The following is a 12,228-nucleotide window of genomic DNA, read 5'->3' on the forward strand; positions in this document are numbered from 1 at the left end:
CGAAATTTAATATAATTTTTTTTTTAAATAGGGGTTTAAACGCAAGAAATAAAATCATAAGTGGTTCACACTGTTTTGTATAAAAAAAATACTCGTTCCGTAATTGTAACTTTTTGTTGCATTTGACGTACAGGTATCGGTCGTCAGAGCTACAGTACGTACAGTGTCAACTTGACCTTGATCTTATTCTCATAACGGGAAAAAAAATTTAACATTTTCGCACACTTTTTCACTTCTATATTTTATAGTATTACGGGCTTTTTTGTAGTTTGGTGCAACGATGGACATCAGTTTTTAAAACCCTTCAACCAATTGTATTGGCGTAAAATCAAACACAATCATATCAACAATCGCAAGTGTAATATCTTCTGTTTCTTTCCCGAAAATTTTAAAGGCTTTCGGAAAATTTTTGAGCAAAATTATTTATTTTTTTTTAAACATAATAGCCCCTTAAACGATGTTCAGTAAAAACAAACAATTAAAGCACATCAAAAATAAGGGTAGAAGACAGCAAAAGGTGAGAAGGCCTGGTAGCAGGTGCTTAGTCACGATAATTACTATATAAACACTGCCAAAGGCGATAACGGTCATTTAGAGGTATGGGAAACCCTAATCACTGTATGTGCAAATGCAATGAGCATTTTACGTTTTAATAAACAGATTGTTTATAGCATGAATAAATAAGCTAGAAATATTAAAAAATATACATCCGAGAAACCCGGGTACCAATTTTATATTCGATACTCGGACGTTAAATCGAGTACCCGGTTAACCGGGTATTTGATCCACCCCTAGAAAATTCTATAAAAATCTTCTTCTCAAGAATGGAAAAAACCCTTTTAATTTTCATCATATTTATATGGAAGCATGCTCAAGTAGTGTAGATTCAAATTTTTTTAAATCATGACCCCCGGGGGGTAGGGCGGGGCCAAAATGGCCGACCAAGTTTTTAAAGATATATATAGGAAAATTCTTTAAAAATTCTGGGGCCCCGCAAGGATTTGCGGGTGCCCTATAGTAATCACTCTGTCTGTCCGTCTGTCTGTCATTCTTCTGTCCACAAATTTTCTGTTTTTTCCTAATAACTTTTTTTATGGTAGCCCAATTAAGTTCAAATTTGGTATGGTAGTTTAGTAGGCAAAAAGACAAATTTTGATGCCAAGTTTGTTTCTCTATGTCCTCTGGTTTGGAGCTGGGGTGGTGGGGTAGATTCCTTAACTTTATATAAGAATGAATTGGCAAAGAGAGATAACTCTGAAAATGTTCCCATTGTAAACTGAATACTGCAATGAATGAGTCCCCTTCAGATAATTAGCTTTCCTCCTGAAGAAAATCCAAAGCATTATCTTTATCTGTCACATTGAGATTAATTACCACCTCTGTCTGCAATTGAAGTTTGTTTTAAAGTAAGTCCATTTGGAATGCTATGAACACTCTGAAATGTGGATTGAAGTATAAATGTTTTTACTCTATTTTTGTTGAAATACCCTACACAATGAGTTCTGATTTCATTGAATTCTAAAAATAATAAATAGATTAAAGAAGATATATTTTTTTATTTTAATTTATTTATTTTTATTTTTTTTTTCTTTTCCTTTTTTTTTTTTTTTTGCTTCATGAAAATTCAAGAATATTACTAATTTTTAAGGTAGTAGGATGAAAACCTCATTCTATCATTACTGAAAACGTTCTTATTATAAATTAAGAAGAAAATTATGAGAGAGAAATACAATTAATCCCTTGGGATTAATTATCTAGTCTGCTGCAGAAAATTTAGAAGGCTTATCTTTATCTGTCACTTTAAGATTATTGAAAACCTTAAATTTGTCTGCAACTGCTGTTTGTTTTGAAGTTAAGGTCAAGCCTTCATGATATGTATTTGCATTCATTGAAGGCTGGCATTTTATAAAACACAAGCTTCATTATTGTTTAGATATATATTCAGTGTTGAGTTGTTCTTTAGACCTACTGCCTTATGTAAATACAAGGATATTATTTCAGGTTTTGAATATTCATGAATTTATCTTGAAATTTTAAGAATACAGTTGCTGTTTCTTATTCTTCATATATTTTTTAATCATTTATTCCGTAAGCTGCACCATAAATTCTACCCGATGGCGGGGCCCTTGCTGACTGGTCAGTTTTCTAGTATTAGCAATTTTAAATTGCTACACAACAATTTAACATAATTTAATTATTTTATTGAATTCTAAAACACAGATATATTTTAAGATATCCTTTTTTATTATTACTATTTTATTTTTTAATTATTTACCAAATTTAAATCCTTTTTTTTTTTTGCTTAATATACTGTTAATTTGAATTCAGGTCAACGTAATAACCCCATTCTGTCAGTGCTGAAAAAGGTTCTTATTGTAAATTGTATTAGAAGAAAGGGATGCAAAAAAAATCCCCCCCAAAAAAAAAAATTAAGATACATTAAAATATAAATTTTTATTTTAAATATCTATAATGTGCATGATTAATGAACACCTTTGTCTGCAACTGATGTTTGTTTTGGAGTTGACGTCAACCCTGGGTAATATTTGCATGTGAAAGCTTGCATTTTATAAAACACCTGCTTAAATTTTTTTTAAATGCACATTAAATTTATTTTTTTTTTTAAAAAGACATGGGGTTTTCCCTGTTTTATGTTAATACAAGGTTACTATTTAACAGGTTTTTGGAAATTTGGGAATTTTCTTTTAAATTTTTTAAAAAAACAGTTGTTACTTATAATCTTCATATATTAAAAAAAATGTAATCAAGTAAAATTTTCATTAATGAGCTGCACCCTTATATTTCTACCCTTAGCGGGGCCCTTGCTGACTGGTCAGTTTTCTAGTTTTTAAAAAATAGCAAATCCATGATTGGTCATGCGACTACTTTTTGGGTTTAAACTTTACATTAAAAAGCCATTTTCTACTTTTTCCTACACTTAGTGCTCAGGTGAGCGATGTGGCCCATGGGCCTCTTGTTTAAATTCTTATTCCTGGATTATTTCATTCCCTTAACATTGATGTTGAATATCTCCAAGAAAAAAAAAGTTTTATACCCTCAATGCGATGCGCCTCTCAGGCCGTCAGGCCTTTGATTTAAATATTGTTATATAGGAGAAATATTAAAGTTTTAATTGTAGGAAGTAACATAGACTAAGTTAGTAATTTTGAATTGGACTATTTAAACTTTTCATGTACATGTTGTGGAATATGATTTTAATATGCATAATAAATAGACATGTACCTCATATTCTTTTTCTCAGACCAAGATCAACATAACAGCTGTGCTGGACCCTGTGAAGAAACTGATCACAAATTTACAACACCTGTATGACCTATACCACAAATACAGGTGTTATCTGACCTTTGCCCAGTTCTTAGCCTGTAAGTAATCACCTGTATGACCTTTACCACAAGTACAGTTATTATGTGACCTTTGCTCATTTACTAGCTGTTTTTAGGTCACCTGAGTAAAACCACTAAAATTACTGCAATCTTTAAAAATCTTCTTCTTTACTCCTGGACATCAAGCAGTCAAACTGTTTGCATGATTGTAATCAGCATTGAGTCCTCTATCAAAATTGTGAAATTTATGGCCCCAGGGTCAGGGGTTCTAGTGCTAGGGTGGGGCTAAATAAGTATATAGTGAAAATGCATTATTTCTTTGAAAATCTTCTTCTCTGCTCCTGGGTTTTAAATAAACTAACTAAGTGCATAGTTATGATGAGCAAGAGTGCCTCTACCAAAATTGTGAATTTTATGGCCCCAGGGTCAGGGGTTCTAGTGTTAGGGCGGGGCTCTATAGATTATATAGTGAAAATTCATGAATTCTTTGAAAATCTTCTTCTCTGCTCCTGAGTATTAAATAAACCAACTAAGTGCATAGTTATGATGAGCAAGAGTGCCTCTACCAAAATTGTGAATTTCATGGCCCCAGGGTCAGGGGTACTTGTGCTAGGGTGGGGCTAAATAAGTATATAGTGAAAATGCATTATTTCTTTGAAAATCTTCTCTGCTCCTGGGTATTAAATAAACTAACTAAGTGCATAGTTATGATGAGCAAGAGTGCCTCTACCAAAATTGTGAATTTTATGGCCCCAGGGTCAGGGGTTCTAGTGTTAGGGCGGGGCTCTATAGATTATATAGTGAAAATTCATGAATTCTTTGAAAATCTTCTTCTCTGCTCCTGAGTATTAAATAAACTAACTAAGTGCATAGTTATGATGAGGTATGTCCTCCCACCAAAATTGTGAATTTATGGCCCCAGGGTCAGGGGTTCTAGTGCTAGGGTGGGGCTAAATAAGTATATAGTGAAAATGCATTATTTCTTTGAAAATCTTCTTCTCTGCTCCTGGGTATTAAATAAACTAACTAAGTGCATAGTTATGATGAGCAAGAGTGCCTCTACCAAAATTGTGAATTTTATGGCCCCAGGGTCAGGGGTTCTAGTGTTAGGGCAGGGCTCTAGAAGAATCACAGAGTGAAAATTCATGAATTCTTTGAAAATCTTCTTCTCTGCTCCTGAGTATTAAATAAACTAACCAAAGTGCATAGTTATGATGAGCAAGAGTGCCTCTACTAAATTGTGAATTTTATGGCCCCAGGGTCAGGGGTTCTAGTGTTAGGGTGGGGCTCTATAGATTATATAGTGAAAATTCATGAATTCTTTGAAAATCTTCTTCTCTGCTCCTGAGTATTAAATAAACTAACTAAGTGCATAGTTATGATGAGCAAGAGTGCCTCTACCAAAATTGTGAAATTTATGGCCCCGGGGTCAGGGGTTCTAGTGCTAGGGTGGGGCTAAATAAGTATATAGTGAAAATGCATTATTTCTTTGAAAATCTTCTTCTCTGCTCCTGGTATCTAATAAACTAACTAAGTGCATAGTTATGATGAGCAAGAGTGCCTCTACCAAAATTGTGAATTTTATGGCCCTAGGGTCAGGGGTTCTAGTGTTAGGGCGGGGCTCTATAGATTATATAGTGAAAATACATGAATTCTTTGAAAATCTTCTTCTCTGCTCCTGAGTATCAAATAGACTAACTAAGTACATAGTTATGATGAGCAAGAGTGCCTCTACCAAAATTGTGAATTTTATAGCCCCAGGGTCAGGGGTTCTGGTGTTAAGATGGGGCTCTATTGATTATATAGTGAAAATTCATTTATTCTTTGAAAATTTTCTTCTCTGCTTCTGGGTATTAAATAAACTAAGTATGCACATAGTTGTTATGAGCAAGAGTGTCTCTTCTAAAATTGTGAATTTTATGGCCTCAGGGTCAGGGGTTTGAGTGTTAGGGCGGGGCTCAATTGATTATATAGTGAAAATACATTAATTCTTGGAAAATTTTCTTCTTTGCTCTTGGGTTTTATGCCAATGATCCAAGTATATATATATTTATGATGAAGAAAGGTACATCTAGCAAAATGGTGAATTTCAAGGCCCCAGGGTCAGGGGGGGGGGGGGGGTTACTTATATACTGAAACTGGATTAATGCTTTGAAATCTGTGCTTTGATATTAATCAACCATTATTTTTGAAAAGCAAGTGGCCCCACACCTTTCAAAAATTGGTGCTAACATATTAGACCTCTACACCTAAGGGTCAGGGGTTCATGTGTGAAAAAAAATTACCAAACTTTACTGCCATAATTGCTGAATATTACTGATTACTTGAAATGCATTTTTTATATTTCCCCACCAAGATCTTTCATGGTTGTAAGTAAACATACTATGATCAAATTTAACCTACTTTTAAAAATCTTTAACATTGGCCAGAAATATTGAGCATCTTGCTTAAAACATTCATATCAAATTAAATCTCTGGAAAGTTGTTGAATAAAAAATATCTGAACTATTTGACTTTGAAGTTGATCATCTTTTGAAAAACCTTTATGTTGGTCATGATAACTTTTGGACAATTGTTACTAACTTACTTAGGCCTTTTATATTTAGGGCCCCGCAAGGATTTGCGGGTGCCCTATAGTAATCACTTTGTCTGTCTGTCCGTCTGTCTGTCCGTCTGTCACTCTTCCGTCCACAAATTTTCTGTTTTTTTCTAATAACTTTTTTTATGGTTGCCCAATCAAGTTCAAATTTGGTATGGTAGTTCAGTAGGCAAAAATACATATTTTGATGCTAAGTTTGGTTCTCTATGTCTTCTGGTTTGGAGCTGGGGTGGTGGGGTAGATTCCTTAACTATGCATAAGAATGAATGGGCAACTTTTTTTATGGTTGCCCAATCAAGTACAAATTTGGTATGGTAGTTCAGTAGGCAGAAATACATATTTTGATGCTAAGTTTGGTTCTATATGTCCCCTGGTTTGGAGCTGGGGTGGTGGGTAGATTCTTTATCTGTTTATAAAAATGCATTGACAAAGAGAGATAACTGCTGAAGATGTTCCCATTGTAAACTGAATGCTGGCTATGAGTCCTTGGGATTAATTAGCTTTCCTCCTGAAGAAAATCCAGAGCATTATCTTTATCTGAGATGAATTACCACCTCTTCTGCAAATGAAGTTTGCTTTGAAGTTAAGTCAATTTGAAATGCTATGAACAATCTGAAATGTGAATTTAAATATAAATTTTTATAATTTATTTTTGTTTAATAGTTATGATTTCATTGAATTCTAAAAACTAAAATAGATTAAAGATGATTTTTTGATTTACTTTTTTTCACTTTATGTTAATTAATTTTTAAGGTAGTTGTATAAAAACCCCATTCTATCATTGATACTGAAAAAAGTTCTTATTGTAACTTTAGAAGAAAATGATGAGAGAGGTACAATTAATCCTTTGGGATTAATTATCTAGCCTGCTGCAGAAAATTTAGTAGGCTTTTCTTTATCTTTAAGATTAATGAAGACCTTTGTCTGCAACTGCTGTTTGTTTGAAGTCAAGCCTTCATGATATTTGCATTCATTGAAGGCTGGCATTCTATATAACACAAGCTTCATAATTGTTTAAATATACGTTCAATGTTAAGTTGTTCTTTACTGCCTAATGTAAATACAAGGATATTATTTTCAGGTTTTGAATATTCATGAATTATCTTGAAATTTTAAGAATACAGTTGCTGTTGCTTATTCTTCGTACATTTTTTAATCATTCTGTAAGCTGCACCCTTTTAATTCTACCCCATGGCTGGGCCCTTGCTAACTGGTCAGTTTTCTAGTTTAATTTTTAATTCGACCTAAGATTTTAATAGATATGTACTGTATAAATAAATTTTGTTTTGGTTTTAGGAGACTACAGAGTCCGTAACCTTTAGGATGTTGGATAATGTGGTTGCCTTGGAGATGTATTCAGACCCGCCTGACCCAGCAGATACGACCTTACATGCAGGAGCATCACCTGAAAGAGGACACAGTCTTCACTAAATATGTCAAGGTCAGATACAGAAAGAGAGGACACTTCACTAAATATGTCAAAGTCAGATATAAAGAGGACGCAGTTTTCACTAAGTATGTCAAGGTCAGATATAGGAAGAGTACACAGTCGTATAGCATTGAAACAAAGTAATTATGTAACATGTATAACATTACAAGTGTCTATAAATGTACTAAAATATATCCTACGTTATATATTTTTAATTGAATTGATTTATCTGTAATGTTTTATTTTTTCATAATGTTTAGAGGTTATCCTATGTATCCTTGTTACATATAACCATGTTTGGAAATGTCATAATTTTGATAACAATTTCAGGACCTGTTGGAAAGGAGTATGGGACTGACCTCATTCTATGGAGAAGCTCCCTGGGAAGCCAAAGTGATAACAGTCATTGGTTGTATCAAAGATCCCAGGGTAGGCACAAGAAATACTAAGTGATAGCAGTCATTGGTTGTATCAAAGATCCCAGGGTATGGACAAGAAAGGCCATACAGAACTCTAGTCTTATATCCAGGCTTTATACAGTGGTACTATTGCTTCAGTGACTACATTTTATTTCTTTGTTACAGTCCAAGTGTGAAGCCATTCTGGAGATGATGAAGATGGCCCATATTCCTCTGTCAGCTCAGATAGAGAAACTGATACAGGAGGGCATGGAACTAGAACACCCCAAGTCAGTATATACTGTGTATCAACTTTACCTAACAGATGCTTTCTTTTGCTATGTTGTCATTAAAATGAGTTCCATGACTTTTGTCATGATTCTTATTTGTATCTTTTTATGAAACTTGATGAAATTAGACTTGCACCAGGGACAGTAGTTTACTTAAGGCCCTCAAGACTTTTCATGAACACCTAAATTGACAACCCTTTTTAATATTTATGCAATTACTTTTAATAAACAAAAAGTGAAGATTTGACAATTTTTTTAATCTTTAATATGTTGATACAATATACAAATAACTGGGGAAAATGGTTCAAATAAAGCATTACTAAGACAACATTTTTATTGAACAGAGTGACAGAGATACAGCAATACAAGATGGTGACTGTAGAAAACTGGTTCTCAAGTATGGAATAAATCGGGTACCAGACAAACAGTCCAATGAGGTGTGTACTTTTATCTAATCACATACAAACAGTACACACAAGCATAGACAAAATCTTCAGACAAAGCATGTTTTTTTTTTTTTTTAAAGAAAGTGACTCTCATCAGCCACGTACCTCAAATCACTTGACTCGACACTAATCTAGTGTTTCGGCGGTGTGATATATACGAGGTTTAAGATTTTGATAGTATATTAATTAGCTGCAAATCCGCCATCATCAGGAGCCTATTTGCACATCTGTTATACAGATTATTAAATTAGTTAGGAGAGGAGCATATTACTCAGATTTTTAATGTGTTTAATGACACAATAGGTTTTTCTTGGAGGATTGTATTGCAATCCTTATATTCTTTTTGTTGAATATGCTGGTATTTTAATAATTTTATACATCGTTTTTATTAGCGAATATTGCATACAGAATGGGGTACCTGACTTAGAACCCATCGCATATTCAATTATTTGTTTGTATATATTTGAAAATTCAAATATATTAAATCTGAGTAAATAAATTTGGTCTGTTGTGGGCTCGGCTTAGACTGAGAATTTCCCTAAAAGCCGTATCAACAGCAGCCATAAGCTTCTCCAGTTGCACATTTGTGTAAAGTGATGTTACATCACAGCTGACCAGCAAGTTCTCGTTGTGTGGTCGCAGAAGTTCATTCTTCAATGTGAAGTCTGAGATATCCATAAAATGTGTGCTTATATTATGCATGCACAATAAATGATTAAAATTATAATCAATATAAATGACTACATTTAAGTAAGTGCCTTTTTGAAATGTAAGAGGCCTTCTTGAGAAGTAAAGGTAATTTGCAGCATCAATTACTTTTTGTATATTTTATGGAGTAGATTTAATCTCTCCGTCCTCGTATTATCTGCTAATTACAGAAAGCTATAAGTAATATAGTCAAGGACACCCTTTGCATTCATTTCAGCCATGTGTTCATCAAGATGTTTTGATTTGGGATACTAAATTCAGCAGTTATATTTTGAATTTAAGTGCCGTTCATACGACTCTTTACTGTGTTTCATTCAGTGACATCATTTAGTCAGCTTTTATGAGATGAAATTTTTGTTTTTATTAAGTTCCATCAATGCTTTTTATAAAGCAAATCTGAGATTTCAAATTTCTCTCCGACTTCCAGTGATGACAACTCATAAGTTTTGTATTGTCAAGGTACGTAATATATGGAGTCATTATAAATCTGGTTCAAATTCAACTGCTTTTAAAGCGAGAAAGAGGCATCGCAATGTTCTCATTAGGATCAAGAGACAAGTATCTATTTTCAACTTTTCAGCAAACTCATTGATAAACGAATGAGTATATTTCTTGCATGTTGTGACTTTGGAGAGGGCCCTCTCGTCAAAAATAATTTTTCATTATCAGACAATATGTCCGATGTGAAAATGAGATACAAGCTCACGAGCTAAGAGAACTATTGTTCTATGCTCTCTTTGTTAATTGGCTTTGTAATTCTTAAGCCTTGCGCAATTTGCGCTTTAACATATAGCGTTCCGATCGGAACGACGTGTCATTCTGTTGTGAATGTACTTGTAGTTTTAGAACCAGCGCACGTGGAAAATCACATGATTCAAATCTCCATTCGTACTTGACAAATCAGAGTGATTGGAACTTAATTAGCGAGTGATAAAATACAAGCATAGATACCTGTTTCATTACTCCAAATCAAAATATAATCCGAAAACACATTTTTGTTAATATAAAATGATTAATACAGTCACCCAGTCACAATTCCGTATACGTTTTGGGTTTGCTGCATTCTTATACGACGGAAATTCCGTCCTCTTGATGCGTGGGTGAACCAGCTGGTGCAAGGTTTTAATCATCCTTAGATCAGTTTGTCTTAATTTAAAATGCCAAATGTGCATTTTTCCTCTTGCGGACCAGTTTTAATTTATACATAGTATAAATCCTAAAATAATAGTATGACAACACCGAAACAAGAGAATAAGTGAGATCAAATGACAGAAAGTACGGATCGCAGACAAAGTCGGCGATTCTCGGGAATAGAGCCATTGGGACATTGTCCCTCATATCAGTTTCAAAGAAAGTGACTCTCATCAGCCACGTACCTCAAATCACTTGACTCGACACTAATCTAGTGTTTCGGCGGTGTGATATATACGAGGTTTAAGATTTTGATAGTATATTAATTAGCTGCAAATCCGCCATCATCAGGAGCCTATTTGCACATCTGTTATACAGATTATTAAATTAGTTAGGAGAGGAGCATATTACTCAGATTTTTAATGTGTTTAATGACACACAATAGGTTTTTCTTGGAGGATTGTACTGCAATCCTTATATTCTTTTTGTTGAATATGCTGGTATTTTAATAATTTTATACATCGTTTTTATTAGCGAATATTGCATACAGAATGGGGTACCTGACTTAGAACCCATCGCATATTCAATTATTTGTTTGTATATATTTGAAAATTCAAATATATTAAATCTGAGTAAATAAATTTGGTTGTTGTGGGCTCGGCTAAGACTGAGAATTTCCCTAAAAGCCGTATCAACAGCAGCCATAAGCTTCTCCAATTGCACATTTGTGTAAAGTGATGTTACATCACAGCTGACCAGCAAGTTCTTCGGCCCGTGTGGTCGACAGAAGTTCATTCTTCAATGTGAAGTCTGAGATATCCATAAAATGTGTGCTTATATTATGCATGCACAATAAATGATTAAAATTATAATCAATATAAATGACTACATTTAAGTAAGTGCCTTTTTCTGAAATGTAATAGGCCTTCTTGAGAAATAAAGATAATTTGCAGCATCAATTAGTTTTTGTGTATTTTATGGAGTAGATAATAATTCTCAAGAAGGCCTATTACATTTCAAAAAGGCACTTACTTAAATGTAGTCATTTATATTGATTATTATTTTAATCATTTATTGTGCATGCATAATATAAGCACACATTTTATGGATATCTCAGACTTTACATTGAAGAATGAACTTCTGCGACCACACACGAGAACTTGCTGGTCAGCTGTGATGTAACATCACTTTACACAAATGTGCAATTGGAGAAGCTTATGGCTGCTGTTGATACGGCTTTTAGGGAAATTCTCAGTCTAAGCCGAGCCCACAACAGACCAAATTTATTTACTCAGATTTAATATATTTGAATTTTCAAATATATACAAACAAATAATTGAATATGCGATGGGTTCTAAGTCAGGTACCCCATTCTGTATGCAATATTCGCTAATAAAAACGATGTATAAAATTATTAAAATACCAGCATATTCAAAAAAATATAAGGATTGCAATACAATCCTCCAAGAAAAACCTATTGTGTCATTAAACACATTAAAAATCTGAGTAATATGCTCCTCTCCTAACCAATATAATAATCTGTATAACAGATGTGCAAACAGGCTCGTGATGATGGCGGATTTGCAGCTAATTAATATACTATCAAAATCTTAAACCTCGTATATATCACACCGCCGAAACACTAGATTAGTGTCGAGTCAAGTGATTTGAGGTACGTGGCTGATGAGAGTCACTTTCTTTGAAATTGGATCTAAGTGAAAAAGAAAGAGACTTGATCCAGTATACATTTTTTTATAACATGTTACGTCTGGACAATGTCCGAATGACTCGAATATATCAGGAATCGCCGACTTTGCCTGCGATCCGAACTTCCTTTCATTTGATAAAATCTAATTGATTTGTTCGGCAAGAATTACAGAATT

The 12,228-nt window shown here is 33.7% G+C and overlaps 1 protein-coding gene across 1 annotated transcript; it reads left to right on the forward strand.

The window, feature by feature from the left end:
• The first annotated feature begins 7,276 nt into the window (after positions 1 to 7,276).
• Positions 7,277 to 8,190, forward strand: LOC134254208 (kinetochore-associated protein 1-like). The gene is made up of 3 exons (XM_062736760.1): positions 7,277 to 7,384; positions 7,703 to 7,801; positions 7,957 to 8,190. Exons 1-3 carry the CDS (start codon positions 7,277 to 7,279, stop codon positions 8,170 to 8,172), a joined length of 423 nt encoding a protein of 140 aa, XP_062592744.1. The 3' UTR covers positions 8,173 to 8,190.
• Positions 8,191 to 12,228: the final 4,038 nt, after the last annotated feature.

The sequence above is a fragment of the Saccostrea cucullata genome, unplaced genomic scaffold (genome assembly GCF_032062105.1).
Source record: "Saccostrea cucullata isolate Sc308-1 unplaced genomic scaffold, CSIRO_AGI_Scuc_v1 ctg13216, whole genome shotgun sequence".
Taxonomy (NCBI): domain Eukaryota; kingdom Metazoa; phylum Mollusca; class Bivalvia; order Ostreida; family Ostreidae; genus Saccostrea; species Saccostrea cuccullata.

Bases quoted from the DNA above. Each gene is read 5' to 3' on its own strand.
- LOC134254208 (XM_062736760.1), top strand. From the start codon at position 7,277: ATGTGGTTGCCTTGGAGATGTATTCAGACCCGCCTGACCCAGCAGATA. The intron at 7,385-7,702 runs GTCAGATACAGA...TAACAATTTCAG, and splicing joins TCTTCACTAAATATGTCAAG to GACCTGTTGGAAAGGAGTAT. The intron at 7,802-7,956 runs GTAGGCACAAGA...TCTTTGTTACAG, and splicing joins GTTGTATCAAAGATCCCAGG to TCCAAGTGTGAAGCCATTCT.